Source organism: Sarcophilus harrisii, chromosome 3 (genome assembly GCF_902635505.1).
Source record: "Sarcophilus harrisii chromosome 3, mSarHar1.11, whole genome shotgun sequence".
NCBI classification, from domain to species: domain Eukaryota; kingdom Metazoa; phylum Chordata; class Mammalia; order Dasyuromorphia; family Dasyuridae; genus Sarcophilus; species Sarcophilus harrisii.
Genome location: NC_045428.1, coordinates 24,990,497 through 25,013,162, shown reverse-complemented (window position 1 = coordinate 25,013,162; position 22,666 = coordinate 24,990,497). Strand labels below are relative to the sequence as shown.

Below are 22,666 nucleotides of genomic sequence, written 5' to 3'. Positions count from 1 at the left end.
GTAAAATTAACATTTTAGCCTGATGTTGTCTGAAAGGATCAGGATTATCTAATTAGGAATGATCCTTCTTCTTCGTGATATATTGTGAGATAAGTAAGTCAAGATTGCTTATAGAATTGTTTTAAATCACTTTTTAATATTTTCATTGCTCTTTTATTTCATAGTGCAAGGAACATGTCAGTGGAGAAAGAACAAAGTCCAACTATAGCCGTTAGTGAATCACCCACACCTTTACCAGCTTCTACTGAAGACCAGGAATTAAGTGAAAAAGATGATAATATTGAAGGTATATTGAATTTGATAACATTGATAAGTTATGATTTTGATTTTAAGGCATTAAGCTTTTATCAATGCACTAAACTTCCTTCAGAGACTCTTTTTGATGTGTATTATCCTCAATTAGAATGGCCAGTAAGAGGTTACCAGATCTCTCAAACATTCTTTCTTTAAAAAACTGTCCTTTGTTTTCTGTGGATAAAAAAAAAAAATCTCTTGTGTTAATTAAAATGAATGTTTTAAAAACAAGGAGAAGAGATAGGGACTGGATCTGCGATTTTACTGCTTCTAGGGAGCTCTCAAAAAAAAAAACAAAACTCCCACCAATATAGGTTGGCATTTTCACTACAAGTCATTGTTATCATTTTCAGAGTTGTCAAGAACACTGATGTCAAACTCCAATAGAAATAGAGATCATTAACCCATACAAAAAAATCCATGAAGGCAACATATTGACTTTGTTTTAAAATGTAAATTTGTTTTATTGAATTTAGTTTGTTAAACACATTCCAATTATATAAGAATTTGGTTTGGACCACATTTGACCCATGGCAGCATGTTTGACCCCTCTGATCTAATGCACTAAGAGCTTAAATGACCTGAACAAGGTAATATAACCAGTCTGTGGAAGCAACTGAATCTTTAGCTGTGATTTACTGATTTCAAGGTATACTCCCATTTTTTTAAAAATTATTTCTCTTCTATTATAGATTTTTATGAGAACAAACAAATAATTTTGCATTAATTCAATATTTTCATTATATGCATAAAAAATCTATTTTACTTGTGAGTTTTTGTGAGAACCAGATCCTTGTATAGTCACAAAAATAGTTTTAATTGGATAATTAAAGTTTATATTTCACTTGTGGAAACTGACAGTTCTGAAACGTTCACATGAATGTAAAGGAGAACACCATCTGCATGTCAATGGTTATGCTGTTTTGAAGAAAATAAATCAACAAGTAAGAAATGTTCTTTGATGAGTAATGAATGATTTCTTCATGTTTTACTTTCTAGTTGAAGAGCTGAAAGAAAGTTATCCAGATTCTTTACTATCAGAAGAACCTGAATTAGAGCACCTTGAGTCATCTTTGAAGATAGTGGAACTCGATGATGTGAGTGTCTCAGAAAAATATTATTATCCTTTCGTAATAATACAAAATAACATACAAAACTCATTATATAGCATTAAAATTTAGACAGCATTCAGGAGGAAAGGTACAATTGATGAGATTTAATATACTTGTAAAACAAAAACCCAGTTGATATATTTACAACGAGTAGAAAGACAAATTTGTTTATTGGGTTGAGGGTCAACTTTTCAGGAATTTGAAAGTTTATGTCCAGATAATAATTGACTTTAGTTTTTATAACATACGTATAGAAAAACAAATTCTAATTATAAATATAATTTGTAGTTAATGATGAGAGTGTAATAAGGACCTCCCCTTTACAGTGCCCCCACTAATATTACACAAAGATATGCTCTTGAAAACATATATAAATTGATTTTTTGAAATTTAAAAATTTTGGTTAGTTGGCTGTGTGAATTAAAGAGTATTCTACCTTGAATATTTCTATTAACAGTATGTGATGGAAAACTTTCATTACAGTAAAGAAAGTACATTTAAAGCTACTTTATGTATTTAATGATTTTATCCACCTCCTTCAGTAGATGTCTCCCTGTTCTCCCATAGTATATATGTAGCCCAATTTTGAAAGCCACTTCATGACATGTGATCTGTATAGATTTTCTTATTGTTTTATTTATCTCATTTTGTCATAATGAATAAAATAGCTTTATTGATATTTTATCATGGGAAGGAAGCCAGAGTATTCAGTTAGTAAGGAACTTAAATTCATGTTTGGCACATGCAGAATTCATGCTACATTTTACAACTCTCAAGATTCAGAATTCCTGGGGTCAATATTGGGATGAAAATAAAACCTGCACATCCCCCAAATTAATCTCTTTGTGATAAGTATATGGAATTATATTAATATTTCACAATCTATTTTAATAAGAATTATGAAGAGGAACCTGGGGACTCAAGGAATTTTGTGCCTTACAAAGTAGAATTAGCTGACACTGATAGTCAACAAAGGTAAGAGGCTATTAACAGAACTGATTGATTTTGACTTTGTTTTACATTCTTTTTGTTTTCATATCAATACATTGCCCAGATATACCACTCACTTCATAGAAAAGCTGCCGTGGTAATTGTCTGCCAGCCTATCATGTAGCATCCTCTATGTGTCTCATACACAGAGACATACACCTCTCAATGGAGAAGGGAGATAAATGTGTGTTGTCATTTATTCTTTGCAACCAAAATCAGATCTGGCTTCTAATTGGTGTCTCTTAGTGTCATTGTCATTTCCCAAGTTTCTTCCAGGGTTTCTTAGAATTCCTCATATTTGCTGCTGCTTTGGTATGTTAATACTCCATTGCTTTTACATACCATAATTTGTTCATCCATTTTTCAGTCAATGGGGACACACTTTGTTTCCAGGTATAATTTAATTACTTATAAAAGGAAGCACTTTGGCAAATGAATGCTGGCTAAATAGTTTAATTTAATTTTGGAAAATATTTTAGTTAAGGCATTTTTAAATTTGCATGTGATTTATAGTTGATTCATCATCATCATCATCATCATCATCATCATCATCATCATCATCATCATCTGGCATTTATATAGTGATTTAAGCACTGCAAAGTGATTTACAGCTATTATTTCACTTAACCCTCACAAAACCCTATGAAATAGGTGCTATTATTATGCCATTGTGGGCATATGGGAGGTTCACCTCCATAGAATTACATAGTGTGTGAAATAGAGTTCAAACTCAGGTGTTCCCTAAGGCATATCCAGTTTCATCATCCTATGCAACCTACAGAGCATAAATAAGATTGATTTTCTGTAGAAAAAAAAGAGAGAGCACCTATGGTGACCTCCTGGACATTGTGTGCTCTCAAGGTGTAGTCTGGTTATTATAAATTTGAAAGTTTTTCTGGACCTTTATCCTCCTAATGCTTTTTAAACATATTGAAGGCATGGTTTTAGAATTTTGTAGTTCCAAAGGCATATTATCATGCCATCATGCCAGTTAGATTTTTCATTCCTCTCTTCCTGACTCTTGATCAGTGATATCCTCCAGCTACCTGAGTGTCCCATCAACAAGAAGTTGACACCATCAACATGGCTTGACAAAAGTGATGATGTCAGTGGAGTTAATTTTTTTCCTTAATGTTGTGCTGAGAATAAATTTGTTTTATTTTTGTCTTTGTATCTGTAGTATCTTACAATAAGAAGTGTCAAACTTGAATTGAAATGGGGCCCACCAAATCATATAAGAATCTCTGTGGCCTATATATGAACTTAGAAAATTATATATTAGCATTATCTAAGTTCTGGTGTATTTTTACTTATTTTAAAAATATTTCCCAATTATATTTTAATCTGTGTCAGGATAAAGTCAGGCATGTTATATGCCTCAATAATAGCCTGTGGGCTGTGTCTTTGATGCCTTTCTTTTATACATGTTTGGCACCCAGCTGATGCTTACTGCATCTTAGTTGGGTGAATGGATGAATAGGGAATTAAGTGGTAACACAAACATCAGAGTTTCCTAATTATCTGTTTGTTGATAAAAATAATTAGGTAGTATTAGTAAGGGTCTGCTTGTGAAGAAAACTTGTGAAAAAATTACAAGAGAGTTTTTATACTAATTTCATTTATAATTGATATATTGACACAAATATTTTAATTTATGGAAGTTACCTGGTACACTTAAGATGTTAAAATGAGATCTTAAAATGAAAAATCTACCTGTATTTATTGGTAACGATTCACCCACTCAGGTGTACTAATGATGTATGTTGTATATATTTTTCTGGTACAGTCTAATTTATATGTGATTAATCTTTCAGCTATTTTATAGTTTATTTTTCTTTTTGTTTTTATTCCTTGGGAGAATTAGAATAGTAAGGAGAAAACTCTTTAAAATTAAATATTTATTTGAGTGCAAGAGTGAAAAAACTGAACTTAACTAAAATGCTTTGTTTTTAAGTATTAGAACAAGTTGAGGTTCTTCTGTGTTTGTTGTGATAGGCTGAATTAAAAAAATTTCTTTGATGATTCATATTTTTCACAATTTTTTATTTGTTTCCAAATTGAAGTTGGGCAGTACATCAATATGAGAAGAATGATTTTCACTTTGGAAAAGACTTACCTTTTTCACCAAGGAAGGCCACTGATGCTGTGCAACAGCATGGATATTTGAATAAGGATAAAGACTCGTATTCTCAATGCATCAGAACAACCTCATCAGCTTCTGACAAGATTTTTAAAGGTGCAACTTAAAAACAAACAGGAAAAAAAACAACTTCAATATAAATATGATATAATTAATTATGAATTTATATCTGTAAAATTAATATGCAATTTATTTTAAAAGTGTAAATTATGGTTCTATTATAATTCTAATTAATAAATGGTAAACTAAAGAAATACAATTCCTAGCTCTGTATTTGTTAAAATAAAATATCAAGAAAAAGAAAGATGAAAAAGTAAGGCAGTGGAAAGATCCCTGCCTGTTGAGTCAGAGAACTTAGGTTCAAATCTTCCACTAAGAGGAAAAGTAGTTTGATTTCTCTAAACCTCAGTTTCCTCATTTATAAAATAAGAAGGTTGGACTAGATTGCCTCTGAGGTCTTAACTATATCTATATTTGTATAAAATGAAATAAAAAATGCAATGATAAATCATGAAATTTTCAAATAAATAATTATTTTAATGAATTTCCATCAATTTCAACAATATCGACCTCTGTGAGACAAAGCCACCAAAAAGAGCTTCTCTAAAAGCTATTATTTCTCTTTCCACATTTTCATATATGCCATTCATTAGTGTAGCTTTTGGACAGAACAACAGAGGCTGTGAAGCCAAATGAGTGAGCACTTCTCTGCCATTGAAATTTAACATTTCTATAAGACCGGCTTTCTCTTTCTCTCTCTCCCCCCCTCCTACTCCCAGCTGTATCCAGACATAATACTTACTTTTTCTCTCCCTCTCCCCAATTCTATTCCGAGCTGTAACCAGGTAAGATGCAAAGTACCATCATCAGAGAAAAAACTCTGTCTCTGTGACTTGAATTATTATTGCCATTATTCTCTCCTCTCATGAAATGACTTTGCTCTGGTGCAAGTTTCATTCTTCATCATGGAAATGATCCTAGAGCATCAACCTCTATCACTCCTATCTTTTTAATTTACACTCCCCACTTCTGAGTTTATTGCTCTTAAGTCACTAACAAATCCTAGGAGTTTTAATATTCCTTAACCTGTTTGGGAGTTAGTTTCTTCATTTATAAAGCAAGAAATTCCACTGGAAAAACTCCTGAGGTCTCTTTAAGGTCTTAAGTCCTAGAATGTGATTTTAAAGAAACTGTTTTAAAGCTGACTTTCCCTTTTGAACATAGAAGGGAAGGGCTTTGTTAGTATGTTACTTAAAATCATTAGTGGGAATGAATAGTATCCCTTCATTAAGTAGAAAGCAGAGCAAAATGATCAGTGATTTTAGAAACTTTCTGAGCCTTATCATTATCATCTGTCATGTCATCAAAGCCTTCCATTGACCGCATGAGAATTTTGGTTTCTTGAGCTCTTCCAGGTTGAATACCTGGTTAAGAAAATGTGTCTTCTTCTAGGTGGGTCAAAGAATTGATTTGTCACTCTCTTTTAAATGTGATCATGTGGACATGTTGGATACTTAATTTCCATGACCTAATAATTCTCGTAAGCAAACAGCCCATGCATGCATGGAGGAAATCAAAGAAATTTTGTATTTCATTTATGTATGTGTATATATTCATAGCATACATGTCCTGTAAAACGACTTTTAGTTAAGCTTGAGTTCATTGTCCATAGCAACCTCTGCATTAAGATAATGAATAAAGATGAGGTTAAGTTAGGTCCATCATGAGGATGAGAGATTCAGTTTGTTCTACTTGTCCCTAGAAGATAGAATTAAATGTAGTAAGCAGAAGATATAAAGAGGGATGTGGAAGCTTCAGGTTAGGAAAAATTGTGTGTCCAAAGAAACTGTCCAAAGTTGTTCCTGGTGGTAGTTAACACTTGAGTGTGTAGCCAAGGGATTTTCTTTAGGAACAAAGATCTGTTTCTTCATGATTTGAGGGCTATTTAACTCTGAGTTTTGATGTTGCTTTGAAATCAATATAACCTCCAAGAGCTTTATAAATCTGATTATCTTCAGTAAAGTATCTCTCTTGGAGCAACTTCCTCCTATTATTGATAGCATAAACACTTGGGCATCCTTTTCCTTCTTTGAAATTTAAATTGCAGCTTAATTTTAAAGGACTGAGCAGTTCTTTAATGTGCAAGTCTAATTGCTTTACATCTTTGCCATGCTCTGTGGAACCTGTTAGCACATTAAATAGTCCTTTGGGTTACATACTCAAATTTAGGTTGTGGAGCTATATGGCTTCCACTGTTTACAGATCTCTTGGTGTAATGGGCAATAAGCTGGCTGTTCCATACAGAGCAGAGAAATTGTATAATTGCATTGCCAAAAATAAAAGACCATCTGAAAGAATTTTCTTTTCCCCAAAAATTAAGAGTCAGAAGAAATCAAATGCAGAAATCATTCTTTGGGCTGTCCACTTTATATTCATATATTTAATTTACGTTGCTTGGAAGTAGGTTTGCCAGTTGAACCCTGTGTCCTTGCCCCAGGATTTCCTTTCTTTGTTGTGTGTTTGTTGGCCACTCTTCATCAGTGGGCAGTTAGAGAAGAGTGAAATTCAAATTGCTTCAATTTTGCTGCTCATTAATAGTGCCCTTATAAAGGTGTAGTGGAGGAAAAATTCACCAGCTGAATCAGCTAGAAGCAAAATTCAGATTGACTTTTCCCTATCTAAGATATTAAAATGATCTAATGGATCATTAGAAATGATGTAGGCCATACCCTTCATTCTATAGTTGATAAGAAAATGCCTACAGAGAAAAATGGTCTCCCCAATGATTTTCAAGTAGTTAATGTCAGAACTTGGGCTAGAGGCCAAGTCTCCTGATTTCCCAATTTCTCTTTTTGCACATCTTATCTATTATAATAACAGGATCTATAAATAGATATGTCTATACATACATCTCACATTTGGAATACTTATCTACAAACTATATACAGTACTTTCAGAGCAAACCACTTTTAAATAGTTTGATAAAAAGTCCATTATAAAATGTTTATTTATAGATCTATGCCCTATTTAACTTTCAAAGGATCTGGACAATATTGTTTCTTTTTATTGTAGTTTCATCATCAAGAAGTTCCCCTTCAGATTCTCCTCAAATAATAGAAGGAGCGCAGCCTGTTTCCAGTGAAAATAATGCAGCAAAAAAGAAAAGCTTTTTATTTGAAAATAAAAAACCTGATGAAAAAATCTGTGCTTCACATCAAAGTACCCCTCACCGTAATAATGTGGATTTAGGAGATTCCCATGGTGAAATATCGACATCCAATTGCAAAGATGCCTTGGAAGGGAGCAGTTTTCATGAAAACAAGAACTCACAATGTCCCAAATCAATGAAGTCTTCAAAGGTAAAGCAACAGGCTGTTTCATGATTTGAACTATTTCCTCAACCTAGTTATACTCTGTAATTTGACCAGTAAATTTCACATTGATAGAGATAGAATTAATATTTATTATAGAGAGACAGCATTTTGATTTAATAGCAACTTAGTAACTAACTCATCTGGGAGTAAATGGTAAAGAATTAAAAGTCAGATTCTGTTACACTGAATATTGAGACAAAAAGATCTCTATTGGTAAATGATAAAATAATATATTATAATACTTTATTATACTTTCTAAATGTTAAAATTTATTACTGTGAATAATTCGGAAGCCCTTTAGCTGTTACTGAATGTTACTTGTTTTAAGGATACATACACACACACACAAGCGTGTACTTTGTAAACATGAATTTACATAACATATACACACATAGATAAATCTGTATGTATGTATCTAAATTTATGCTATATGTAGGTTTAAATGGGAATACAACTTTGTTGTCCATTTATGGCAAAAAATCATTGGACCAAGGAAATAGATGAAAAAAATAGATTTTTTTTGAAGGGGGGGAAAGAGTTAAGTGAATAAGTCATTCTAGCAGGGAAAAATGAAGCTAGAATAATCCATTATAATATAGATGCTTAAAAATTGGTACATCTGACCTACAGATTTGCATAGTGAATTAAGTCATGTCAAAAAGTAAGACATTTAAAAAGTATTATTGTTCTATTTGATTTTAAGACTAACATCAATTGATTTAAATTATTTATCTTTAATTTTTATATTAGTGTATTTTATCAATATATACTTTCCTGCTTTTCCAACTACAGAAGTATGCCAACATATATAAATAAATGAAGGTGAGGAAAACTAACCACTTCAAATCACATCTATTATATTGGATATCCAACATCATATGGAGCCCCAATACCTATGAGACAATTAGGTGATGGAGTGGATAGAGCATGAACTTGGAGTCATGAGGACCTCAATTCATTTTTATCTATCTATTTATTTATTTATTTAATAGCCTTTTATTTGCAGGTTATATGCGTGGGTAACTTTACAGCATTAACAATTGCCAAACCTCTTGTTCCAATTTTTCACCTTTTACCCCCCACCCCCTCCCCCAGATGGCAGGATGACCAGTAGATGTTAAATATATTAAAATATAAATTAGATACACAATAAGTATACATGACCAAACCGTTATTTTGCTGTATAAAAAGAATGACTCTGAAGTATTGTACAATTAGCTTGTGAAGGAAATCAAAAATGCAGGTGGGCATAAATATAGGGATTGGGAATTCAATGTAATGGTTTTTAGTCATCTCCCAGAGTTCTTTCTCTGGGCGTAGCTGGTTCAGTTCATTACTGTTCCATTGAAAATGATTTGGTTGATCTCGTTGCTGAGGATGGCCAGGTCCATCAGAACTGGGAGGACCTCAATTCAAATGTGGCCTCAGATATTTTGCTCTCTGATCTTGGCAAGTTTGGGCCTAGCTTCTGTCTACCTCAACTCTCTGAAACATAAAATGCAGATGATATCAATATTTAAGTCACAGATTTATTTTGAGGATCAAATGAAATCAAACCAATATTTGGAAAATGCTTTTTACAGTGTATAGGACTAGAAGGTGCTATATAAATGGTTATTACCTTCACTTGCCCATCTTTACCCACCAGTGTAAAGAAGGTAGGAGGTTCATTTCTTCATATATTTTCTTTGGGACAAAGGTATATCATTACAATTATTCAGTGTTAAGTTTCCTTGTAGTTGTTGTTCTTTTATTTATATTTCTTAATCATTGTGTATATTATTGTCTTGGTTGTACTTACTTCGTTTTGTATCAGTTCAAATAAATCTTCCCATGCTTCTCTACATACTTCATATCATTTCCTAAATCCAGGATGCTTAATCTAGTTTGCCCAGTGATATCTTAAACTTCTATGATATTGCTTCAGGAAAAAAGCATATTTTAAACGATTCATCCTAAGAACATAGATGATCTAAATGGCATAACCTCAGATACTTGCTGAATAAATTAATTTATGGAAATATATTAAGTAGAAAGAATGTTGAAGTTAGTATCATAAGATCTAGGTTCAAAACCCTGCTCTGTCACTTATTCACTAGTGACCTTTTTTACATCTGTAAAATCAGGGAATTGTAGAAGGCCTTATAGAAGCCTTTTCAGTTCTAGATTTTATCATTACCAGATACTCTGAAAGATATAGAAGTATAAGCAACATTTTCTTCATTTAATAAACTGTCAGTGTAGCTGAGGAGACAAGATAGGTAAATTATCAGTAAATAACACATTACTAAAATAACATTTAATATTTTCACCATTTTTAATTTGCTCACTCTAATCATTTCATTCTGCCATATCTATCTACATTTCTTTCTATAATTTGTCTCTATTTATTTTTCTATTTACCTATCATCTATACCTAATAGATATATTATCTATATACACTTCCGTTCAAAAATCAGTCAATGAGAACTTATCATGTGCTAGGTCCTGTGCTAGGTATTAGGAGTACAAAAACAAGTACATCCCAGTTACTTCTCTCAAGTAGCTTGCACTGTAGTGTGAGGTTATACCATACATCAATAAGTGAGGGCAGTATCTGTGTAAAAGTAATTGAAAGTAATGTATATGGTACTACCAATTGGGGGCAATCAGGAAATGCTTCTGGAAGGATGTGGCTGTTTATCTGAACCTCAAAGGTAATTAAGGATTCCAAGAGGTCAACATGAGGAGGAAGAGCATTTAATCAGAGGGGAAAGCCTGTACAAAGGGTGGTGAGTAGGAATCTTTAATGTATGAGATGGAGTATTGCATATAGAGAGGCTGAATTCAGAGTGTGAAAGACTTAAAGCTTACATCTCCCACTGCTTTTAGCTTTGGACATCCACGGCTTATAGTATCCTTAAACCAGGGAAACTCCACAACAGGACTTTATTAGGGTCACAGATTCTGAGCAAGAAGGGGACAATCAACCCTCTCATTTTAAAGATTGGAAGACTGAGTTTGGGGAAGTAGTAGAGAAAACAGTCAGTAGCAGAGGAAGGATTTGAATCCATGTTTTCTGGCTCCATATCCAGCACTCTTTCTTCGGCAGCCAGAAGTTGTTCTATTGACTAAAGTCGTCGTTTGCATTGATATAAATACCTCCTTCCACAGTGCAGATTACAAACTATTCACACCTCTTCATCTTTTTCCTCTTCTTCCATCTTGGTATATTACTATTCATGTTCTTTTAAAGATGATTTGTAACGTGGAATAATTAAAAGTAGTGCATGATTTTCCAAATGAAATCCAGCCTGTTTTCTTCCTCCTAACTTTTAGGTCAGATTATGAATCTTTTAATACCTGTCATAGATACATAGATAGATGAATTAATGTGTTGGCCATCTACCTAAATGTCAGAGCATTTTTTTCATTCATTTACTTTGTGTATGTGTATTGTTAGTCTGATTAATGGTTGGAATTTATTGAGGAAGTTCTTTCATATCTTGATACAGACATTAGAGTGTCATTCCTAGATAGGGAAATCTGGATGAACACAATTATCTATAAGAGGGTATTCTTACAATTAGATTTTAGATAGGATGTTCTCTATTACAATGATGGTGAAAAACATTGATGAATATTTCTCTATTTTCTGCTATATTAATGTTAATAAACAGAGGATGAAACTAAATACTATGAAGAAATATTATGGGTCAATTAAGAATTATCTAAATGAAAAACACAAAAGAAAATTTGGCCACAGCTATATGCAGAGTCTTAAAAAAGAAAATATCTTGAACTATAAGGATATCTAGAAAAATTAAGCCAAATAGTACAAACAAAAAGTTGCCATCAAGTGGAAATAAAAGATATTAACAGCTATTTTTTGAAGGTGGCAAAATTTTTTATTCATGTAAATTTTTTAATATTAAATACAAAATGAGAAAAGGAAAAAATGCTGAATACACAGCATAAGAGTGTATCTGAAACAATAAATTTACAATTTATTAAATTTGAAGAAAACCTATATAATAAACACTACACATTGTATTGAAAGCTCCATCTTTTCTTTGCTTCATGATATGTTTTCTTTTGTTCTGTGCTGTGTTTTGTTTACTTTATTTTCTCCCCTCATTCCCTCCCGTGCCCCCCTAAGAGGGCTACAATCAAGCATCTATATCTATCTGTATCTACATTGATCTATGCACACATATATCTATATCTATATACATACATACATATACACATACACACACATAGATACACATATGCATTGATACACATTTATGTAAGACCATACTATGCTTATTTCCATTCTTCACCAGTTTCTCTGAAAGTATATAGCAACTTACTTCCTAAGTCCAAGTCTTTCTATATTTTTCTAAATCTATCAGTTCATCCTTTCCTATACCATAGTATTATTCTAAACTGATGCTGTCTAACAATATTGATTAATATATCTGACATATAGTATACTTACCCTATTTTTCTCTTTTGATTAAATCTATTTGAAGTTTGTCTGAGATCATGGTTACTAACCCTTTTTATATAGAGAATTGTACTCCTGATATTTATTTTATGTCTCTCTAGATCTCACAGATTTTCATTCTGTGAAATACAATATTCCAAGATCTGTGGTTCTTCAGTGTAATAGCTGCTAGGTCTGGTGTGATCCTTTTTGTAGCTCCATGACATTTAATTCTCTTTCCTTGTTGCTTTCAATATTTTCTCCTTAACCTGGAGTTTTGAAACTTGGTTGTGATATTCTTATAAGTTTTCCTCCAAGGATCTCTTTCAGGTGGTGACTGGTGGATTTTTTTCTATTTCTACTTTGCCTTCTTATTCTAGAATTTCAGGACAAATTTCCTTGACAATTTCTTGTATTATTATATCAACATTCTTTTTTAATTCTAATTTTCTGGAAGTCCAATTATTCTTTTTTTATTTCTCTTTGATCTATTATATAGAATATTTTACATTCTCTTCCATTTTTTCATTCTTTTGATTTTATTTTATGATTTCTTACTGCTCTAGGACATTACAAATGTCCCCTTGCCAAATTCTAGTTTGTAGGAATTATTTTCTTAAGTCTTTGCTTCTCCATTTCAAATTGGTTGGCTTTCTTTTCATAATTTTCTTGATTTTCTTTTATAGTTCTTTTTTTTTTTCTATTCTTCAATCTCAAGTATTTGATTTTTAAAATAATTTTTAAATTCTTTCAGGAACTCATTTTTTTGCTTAAGATCATTTGACGTTTCTCATTTTAAAAGAAGTGGCTTTATTTAAAAGCTCTGCTCTCTTCTTCTGAATATGAAACCAGATATTTTCTATCCCTATAGTAACTATCTATGGTCGGGTTCTTTCTCAACTGTGTACTTATCTTTATTTCCTTATTTATTGCTTTATTTTCTTTTTAGCAGCTCTTGGTGCAATCAAATTTTAGTCAATTGGGACTAATGTTCCGAACCTCATTATTTCCTGAAATTCATTTCAGGGCCCAATCTTGGACTCTCCTCTCTATTCCCAAGACACAACTAGGACCCTCAGCCACTCTGTCCTACAAATGATCTTGCTCTTTGCAGTCCCTCTGGTGGCTGCAAAAATTAGTTACTCTTTCTGCCATGAAACTGAAATCAGGGATTTTGCTGTTTTGTAAGTGTCCATAGTGAACAGGGTCCCAGACCCTACATACTTCACTCACAAAGTATGTCCTAGCACCTTTTCACTGCAGCCACAATCTGGGACATTTCTCTTCAGTATTCTTGGGTTTGGCATCTTTCAACAGTAGAAGGTCCTTCAGTTTTCTCCTATTCAGCCATCAAACCACCAATGCTGAGGCTTTCTCTCAACCCAGTTGCCTCCAGGGCTTGTTTGTTGAATCTGCAGAGTTGGTTTGGAGATGTTTGATTTTTACTCATTGGCCCACCCTTGGAGCTTGAGTCTTCCCAAATTGTACAACTGATTTACCTTATATTAATTACTTACTACTGCTCTCTGAGGTGATGTTCTGCCTTTTTTAATTGAAGAAATTGGAGAGTCACAAATTTTCTGACTCCGTTACTCAGAATCTTTTCAGGAATTTTTTCCTGAGAAATGGATTTCCTAAAAATTAGAAAGTATGAAACAGAAATAAATGAATGAATGATATATGAAGGGATAGTAGGCAAAAACAAAATATTAAAATTTTAAGGATATATTTTAAAAGAAAATAAAACAAATAGCCTTAAATATAGAGTGATCATTGGAGTATCATCAGACTACTTGAAAAGATCAAACAATTTTTTAGTATCTTTTAAATTTCTTAGTATCTTTTAAAACTAGAGACCAAAATGAACATGGAAAGAAGTTACCAGCAATCTGCTAAAAGAAACACCAAAGTAAAAGGTCTTAGCATATGCCACAAACCAGAATCCAGAACTTCAAAGTCAAATAGAGATACTGTAGACAGCTTTAAAAAGTTCGAGTACAAAGATATTACAATTACAGAAAACTTGGAAGCTACTGCTTTAAAGGAGAAGTAATATATGAATATAGCATTGGAAAAAAATAAAGATAAATTCTTATATTCACTATGAAACCCAAGAATATATTATTTCTAAAAAACACACTTGACACGTAAAGGTTTATAAAAAGCTAACATAAAGGACTAGAGTAGAATTTTGTATGCCTCACATGAGCTCTGCTGCAGGTGTTAATTAACAAGTCCCTTAATCACAACTTTCTTTATGGGTTTATATTTGATGGAGGCTAAGCTATTTCTAGTTCTCATGATCTCCATATACAGTAAAAATCTAGGATGGACAAAGGCCCTACTGAGCTTCATTTTGACTGATTTCCTGTTACTTTTTCTTTTGTATCACCTTTGCACTCAATGCAGCAATAATGGATAAGATTTTAAAGGGAAGAAGAAGAAGATAAAAGGGAAAGGGTTAGTTCAATAGGAGAAGGGTCATTATGTTGTGGTTAATGACCTCTAAGATCCCTTTAAAAAGAAGAATTAGAAGGAGGAGGAAAAGAATTATTGGTGTAGTAGTTAATGATCTCTAAAATCCTTGTGAAATTCTGATCCCACATTTCATAGAAAATAGACCTTTGAAGCTGGAATTATTAATTAATGACTAATTAAATTCATTAATCCTGGAATGATTTTATGGACTTTTAAAGTTATTTGAAGCTTAAAATTCTGAAGTTCTCAAACTTGTTTGAAATAAATTATTTTTAAGTAACAACAAGGCTGCATCTACTAAAAGCTTCAAATATCTGATTTCTAATGTGTTGTCTTTGACCTCCATTTTTCTAGAACCAAGAATGTAATTTTAAGAGGGCAGCATTTCTGAAAATGAACCTGTATACAATAATTCAATGATTTTTTCCATTTGGAAACTCAGTAAGCTATGGATATTGGGCATTCTAAAATGGAAACCTTCAGTAGTTGGCACAAGAACTAAATGTAAATTACAGTCTCTCTCTCATTGTGGGTTTTGTTTAGCTTTTGCATTACCATCTGCCCATGGAATTCAGTCACCAAACTATAAGTAAATAAGCCTAGGGCCAAAGGGGAGAAATATGTAATGATAAGTGTTTATCTAAGAGTATAGATAGAATGTGGTGGTAAATGTAGCTAAAAATTCAATTTTTTGAGTCTCTGAATAATCATCCATTTGAAGGCATTTTTTGGCTCCCTTAAAGATACTAATTATGAGTGATGGACCTGTTTGAGAAAAGTTTTACAAAACCACAGCTGAACATTAGCATCATGGAAAAAGTATTCTTTTTAAAAATGGAATTTTAAAACTGGAAATAACTTTAACTTTTTGTCCATTTTTCTCTAAAGATTATTTTTAAAACATTGGTTAAAGACCAAAGCTCTCATTTTTTGTCTTCCATTTTATTCTCTCTTCTGTCTGTGCCTTTGGTGAGGCTTAACTCCATGCTCAGAATGGCTCATTGATGTCCCTTGTTCTCAAGACCTACCTTAGGTACTATCTTTTCCAGAAAGCTTTCTTGGAAGATCCTCCTCACTCATTTCCCTCAAATTTCTCAAAGGACAAAACCTGCGTGATTGCACCATAGTTAATTTTCCATCAGTCCTGCCTGTTATTTCTCTTAAAAACTTCTTGGAAGTAGGTTAACTGTCACTATATTGCCTTACAATGCCTTACACACTCTAAGTCCTCAGTCATAACATAAAGGAATAAATACTACTATTTAGGAATATTTCTTCCAATATCAGGTTATTTTTATTTATATCACTTGAATATGAATATCCAGTTTAATCCAATGAACATGTTAAGTGCTGACTATGTTCCAGGTACTATGTTAAGCCCTGGGGATACAATTACTAAAAATAAGTTTCTAGTTTCAAGGAGCTTACAATATAATGGTGGGGATGAAGGGGAGAAGGACAGGAAATACACACAAAGAGATAGGAAAGGGATAAAGAAAAACGGAGGTTCCTGGGCATGTGGATGGGTGGGCCATCTTATTCAATAGAGTTAAAATAAGGCAGCCCAGATACAGAGTGAAGAGAGCTGAATCCAGCTTTTGCCCTGTATAAAGACAGGCATTGGGCGGAGTTTGGTATTCTAACCTATAGCTCTCCAGTCAGAATCTTGAATTAGCATCATGGTAATGAAGTTAAAAGTCATGAGTATAACTTGGAAAAGACATTTTTCTCAAGGAGTTGAAACTAGGCAGAACAGTTCTGACCCCATTAATAATCTTAGAAAATTTACTATTTTTTTTTCTATATAGGCAGGCCTATAACAATTACATATATAGCTCTCTAGAAGATAAATTCCATCATTCTTTAGGTAATTGTTAAGGAAAAAAGAAATGAAAGGAGAAAAAGAAAAACTAATTAGAAGAGAAATGGATATTCTCTTCTCTTAACTCTTCATATAGATAAGATTGTAGTTATTTCATTATTATTATTCATGATTGTTATTTTGAATCATCTTTTTTAGTGTTTATAATTCAAATCTATTTTTACATTGATAAATAATCAATTTCATTTATTTAAATATTTTGTTTCCTAGTTACAAAAAATAGCCCTCAGAAGTAAGCCCATAACTGAAGAATATCAAGGACTTGAGAAATTCTTTGTCTTTGGTAAAAATCATTCTAAAGAAAAAATCAAATTAAACCTGGCAATGAAATCTGAGATCAGCCCTTCCAACAGCAAGACTACACTCACAGGTAAAGCTCGATTACATCAAATCAGTTTGCATTTGAGTGTTATAAATTACTTGTTACCTATTCCTCCTGTCACTTACTCCTAATCTTCCAATTAAAGATTCTATGGCAGCTTTGGGTAATGAATAAAATCATTCTTTTCAATTTGCCTATGAAAATTGTTAGTAATTTAATGCAAAGTGAAGTGGAATGATATTAATGCTGTTATCTGAATGTGTTTTTTTTTTTTCTGTGAGAAAAGTAAAAAGAACATTTTAACTCAGTGCCTATTTTATTTGTAAACTAATAGGAAACATTGGAATCAGAGTACTTGCATGTATTATTATTTCACATTTTTAAAATGAGAAAAGTATATTAATTAATTTGATTATTTCAGTGTTTGATCTAATATTCTTTTTCCTCAGTTTACAAGCTTGAGAATCTCTAAAGCCAGAGAAACTTTTACAGATTCTCTTTAAAAATAAAACTGAACAAAATAAACTCTGTTGCTCTTGGCTTTTGTATTATATATGATGTGCATTTTCCTCCTGTCCTGCAGTCTGACACCTTCCTTATTTCAAGGAAAAACAATTTAGACAAGATACTCTGACATGATATAACAATACTTAGAATATTCTAATCGGTCTGTATACATACACATGTAATTTGTGTGTTTAATTTCCCAAGTACAAGGAATTTGGATACATATATATATATATATATATATATATATATATATATGTAATAAACAACTATCTTGACATACAAATGCCTATCTTTGAAATGCTAATCACCAATTATTTTTAAAATACTAAATAACTTCTCAACAATTATCTTTTTTTTTTTACCATTTAAATTCAGTAAGTATTTAGGGAACACCTATTGTGTGAAAAATTCTTCTCATTTTTGGTATTCATGTACACTTAATGTCATTTTATATTTAATGATACAAATAAATATATTCAGCTATTAGAATACTTTTTTTTTAACTACTAATTCAATTGTGCCACAATGGTGCATGTTTCATTTAAAGTACAGCTTTTCTAGGCAAACATCAAGAGAATGAGCTATTTTTCTGTGTTTAATGTTAGATTTCTATTTTTCCCATTTTGATTTCAGGAAACCAACAGTGGATATCTGAGAGTAGTTTAAGTGAATATGCTGATGATTCAATAGTTCAGGATATTGTTTGGAATAACCAGAAAAAAATGTCAGGTGTGCTACATCCTCAAAGAGGTAAGGATATTTCTAAGACATAAATGGCATCTGTTGGTCTTGAAATAGAGTTGAATGATTTGCATAATGAAGTTTTTTTCTTCTGAGTATTTTGAAATTATTCAACTCAAATAAAAAAACATTTGTGATATACATACTCTGTGTCAGGCACTGTGTTAAGTTCTACAAAGAAACAAAGGTCAAAACAATTTCTATCTTCAAATAGCTTAGAATTTAATAGTGAAGACAATATGCACACAGATTAAATACTCAAAAGGAAGACCCTAATGTTAAGGGGAATAAGAGAAAGGCTTCTTGTAGAAAGTGGGATTTTAGCTGAGACTTGTGGTAATTTAGGGAAGCCAGATGTATGGAGAGAATTCCAGGGATGAATGAAAATGTACAGTAAGGAGATGGAGTGTCATGTGTGAGGTCAGTGTCACTGGGATTTACAAAATGAGGAATAAATTATGTATGAGAAGATCAGAGAGATAAGAAGGCACAGATAAGAAAGAATTTTAAAACTCAGAGGGCTTTACATTTTATTCTGGGCATGATAAGGAACCACTCTTAATTTATTGAGCAGAGAAGAGATATAGTTAAATCTGTGGTTTAAGAAGATTACTTTGACAGCTGAATGGAGAATAGATTGGAGTAAGAAAAAACTGGAGGGAAATCAGTTAAAGGCTATTATTACAATAATCCAGGTATGAGGTGATGAAGGTTCTATCAGAGTGATATAGCTATGTGTGTATAGAATAGAGCTTCATTAGAAAGATACTTCAAATCTATCATTGATAGGACTTGGCAACAGATTAGATTATGGGATTTAATAAAGAAGTCAAAATGGCACCCATATTATAAGCCCAGGTAAGTGAACGGGTGGTTGTGCCCTTCATAGTAATATGAAATGAGGAATAAAAGCATTCTTGAAAAATAATGACTTCAGTTTTAAATCATATTGAATTTAAGATTTCTTCTATCTAACTATTCTATCTAATTGGTTTTGTCCACTTGGCCAATGGAGATTTATTGAAGGCTTAGAAAAATGGGTTAAATCTCAGGTTATCTGAAGAGAGATGATAAGTGAATATATATGGGAGCTTATGATATCATTAAACAGAATAGGTTAGAGGGATAGAAAACAGGGAAGAAGATAAACAAATTGGAGGACTCTAGTAGGACACCCACAGACCTGTGTGAAGGAAGATACAACAAAAAAGACTGAAGAAATGATTAGATAGGTAGGATAAAAAGCAGGAACATTTTACACACCTGTGTGCATGTCCACATACAGAAGCACACACGGACACACAGACATAACAAACACACAACAAAACAAAGCAAAGTAAAAACATTACAAGAAGAAATAGAGTATCAAGGGTAATAGCGTGATCAACAATGTATTGTCTATAGAATGATCCAGAGGAATGAGGATTGAAAAAAAAGCCATTAGCTTGAGCTAATAACAGATCAATGGTCATTGAACCATTTCAGTGGTTGGAAGTTGGAAGTTCAGAGGTTGGAAGCTAGACTACAAAGGTAAAAAGAGAATGAAAAGAAAGAAAGTAGAGGCACAGATTACAGATAGCTTTCTCAAGAAATTTAACCATGAAAAGGAAGAGAGGTATAGGATGTTAAATAAGAGGAACAGATGGATCAACTAAGAATTTTGTTCTTATTGTTCATTGCTTTGTGTTAAATTGCTTTATTTTTGTTTTAAAAATATAAAGCAAGAATTATCCATCTCTGAGAAATGTAAAAATATTGCTACATATGTCTCTTGTTAACGATATAAACATCCAATTCCATTAATCTTTTCTGTTCCCAAACAGTATAAACTCCTTATAGTTGGAAATTCTCATATTTGCAATATTGAAAATCAAACCAAAGCAAATAAATAAATCCAAAACGCACTAAGAAACAAAATAAAATGAGGGAATAGTTGTGAACCTTCACCTCTTATGAATGTTAACTGTTTCTTAAATTTTATATGTGATTATTACAGTTCAGTGGATGGACATTTTTAGTAAATATCTTCTGGTTGTAATGATTACTTAAATTTAGATTATTTTTTGATATTGTAACTGAAACATGATTTGTTTTATGATTTTATATTATTTATTTTTACAATTAAATAGTTTGATTGTAACTTTGTTTTATCTTAATAACTGTTTAACAACATACTTGGCTTTGCTCTCTATACCCTTTCTCTTCCAATAATATTTCTTTAGGCCCAAATGCTGATTACATGTATCCTTCTAATTGGTTCTCAGTTGAACCACATTTTAAAATTATTTTAAATATTTTAATATTTAATAAAATTTATGGCACACGTTGTCCAACTTTATAGAGTCAACTTAATTGAAAATTGTTATTATGATTTAGTCAGTGATTTGATCAATTTAAAATAATGCCTTTACATACTTTAATTTTATGTTAATTCTCATTTTATTTATGAGTAGTCCTTTTCAGGTAAAATATAATTTCCATTCAAAACTTTAATGTTCATTTCATGAAAATAGGAAATTATCCTCAAACTCCATATTATGATATGCTGTAACAGTATAGGCTAGCATTTGCTAGGGTACTTCTTCAGTCTTAGCTGCTTCTTCAATATGAAGAGAAAACCCAAGTGTATTTCTGAATTTCCACAGTATGAGCAGAATTAAGCACCCTTTCCTTTTGAAGTTTGTACCATCTCATATTTTTTCCATTTCTTTCTTATTGTCTTTTAAGTCATTTCCCCCCCTTCCTCAATGAGTTCAGTATTGGATTTTTAGTCTTCTTTTTTTTATCACAGACCTTAACATTATGCTTTGTGATTTCATTATATTCACACTGATGACTTTAATAACACACTGGCTTTCTAGTTCATTAATTTCCTTCATGGAACATTTCTTTAAAACCATAGTGGAACATGAATGTCTTCTTCCAGAAATCTTCCTTATTTTTCCTTTGTGTTAAATGCATTTATTTGCATAACTATATTTCTCTGGGATTAGATGGTAAGCTCCTTGAAGAGATTTTTTTTTCTGTTTCATATACCACAATGCCTTGCATATACCATGTAATTAATACAGGTTTGTTGAACTGAATTATATTTTTGGATTAGTTTCAACACTTATTTGATAGGACACAGGAAACTGAATTTTATTTAGTTCCAGTTTTGCTACCAACTCCCTTGTAAAATGACTTAGCTTCCTTGATGAGAACATTAGATTATCCTTTAATTCCAATTATCCAGAATTTACTAAGAATATGCCATTTGTCTTACACTTGGAAAACAAAAAAGGAAGTCATTCCTATTCTCAAGAGACTTACATTCCAGTTCAAAGTTTGCATAAGGCATATGAACCCATAGCTAACTGGTTCTATATATTTTGTAATTGTCATAAAAGGAGCATATGATCATAGAATTCTTAAATTTAGCTTCAAGTGAGTTCAAATGTTGAGCCCAGTCTGAAGTGTGAATACCATTTATGGCATTCAAAGTGATATTTTAGAAGGTCTGAGGATACAGAAGAATCATGGTTTCTGCCCTTATGTTACTTGTAATATAGTAAAAGCAATAAGACATATTCACAGATGATTGTCACAGAGAATAATATACTAACACCTCCCTTACTTGGAATTCAACTCCTTAAAAACTTTTACATTTTCAGATGAAGCAAAGGAGGTTCCAGAATACCCAAGCATTGAAGGCACATGGATTTCCAGCTAATGGTCATCCATGACCCTTCCTTCTCTCTTAATCTCTGTTCCTGACAATTTCCCATCTCTCTTCTGACATTGTCACCATCCTAGACCACCGCAAAATCTATTAGTAGGTCTCCTTTCTGAAGCCCTTCTACCATTCAGTGATCAAATTGAACTTCTTACAACTAGCAGGTCTGATTACCTCACGGCCCCCTTAATGAAATTCTAATGCCTCCTTGTTACCTCCAGGATGAAATCTAATATTCTCTAGCTTTCAAAGTCATGTCTGTGCCTTTAAATCCAAATCATTCTGACTCTCACTAATTGGCCAGAAATAGGTTCCAGTCCAAGCCTAAGTTGCTTATGGTTTTGGTTTTGATGGCTCAGAGTGAGTGTAAATAGCAATTGCTTCTGCTCTGACCAGAAACATTGAAGGTCTTTCTCTCCCAGATTGATTCTTTTGAGATGGCAAACAAGGCCATTTTTTGCCTCAGTTCTTACCTTGCCTTTACTCACTGAATGAGTGTTGCTTCAGACAGACTGAAACTTGGGAAAGACCTTAGCTTAAAAAGAGTCTCCCCCTGAATCCTGGACCATGTCCAGTGGTCCTGACCTATATCTTGTACTAGACTTTAATGTCTCTGGAGAAGACAGTGAGATTGATGACTTTGCACAGTCCTGGCTCA

At 32.4% G+C, this 22,666-nt stretch overlaps 1 protein-coding gene across 1 annotated transcript in view; it reads left to right on the top strand.

The window, feature by feature from the left end:
• The window catches only part of ZBBX (zinc finger B-box domain containing), a 114,736-nt gene that overhangs the window by 64,902 nt on the left and 27,168 nt on the right, over window positions 1-22,666 (top strand). Inside the window, exons 11-17 of the mRNA XM_012546610.2 lie at window positions 165-286; window positions 1,294-1,391; window positions 2,302-2,381; window positions 4,460-4,632; window positions 7,609-7,895; window positions 16,931-17,090; window positions 18,186-18,302. Coding sequence (XP_012402064.1) covers window positions 165-286; window positions 1,294-1,391; window positions 2,302-2,381; window positions 4,460-4,632; window positions 7,609-7,895; window positions 16,931-17,090; window positions 18,186-18,302 — 1,037 coding nt within the window. The remainder of the gene's footprint in view (window positions 1-164; window positions 287-1,293; window positions 1,392-2,301; window positions 2,382-4,459; window positions 4,633-7,608; window positions 7,896-16,930; window positions 17,091-18,185; window positions 18,303-22,666) is intronic.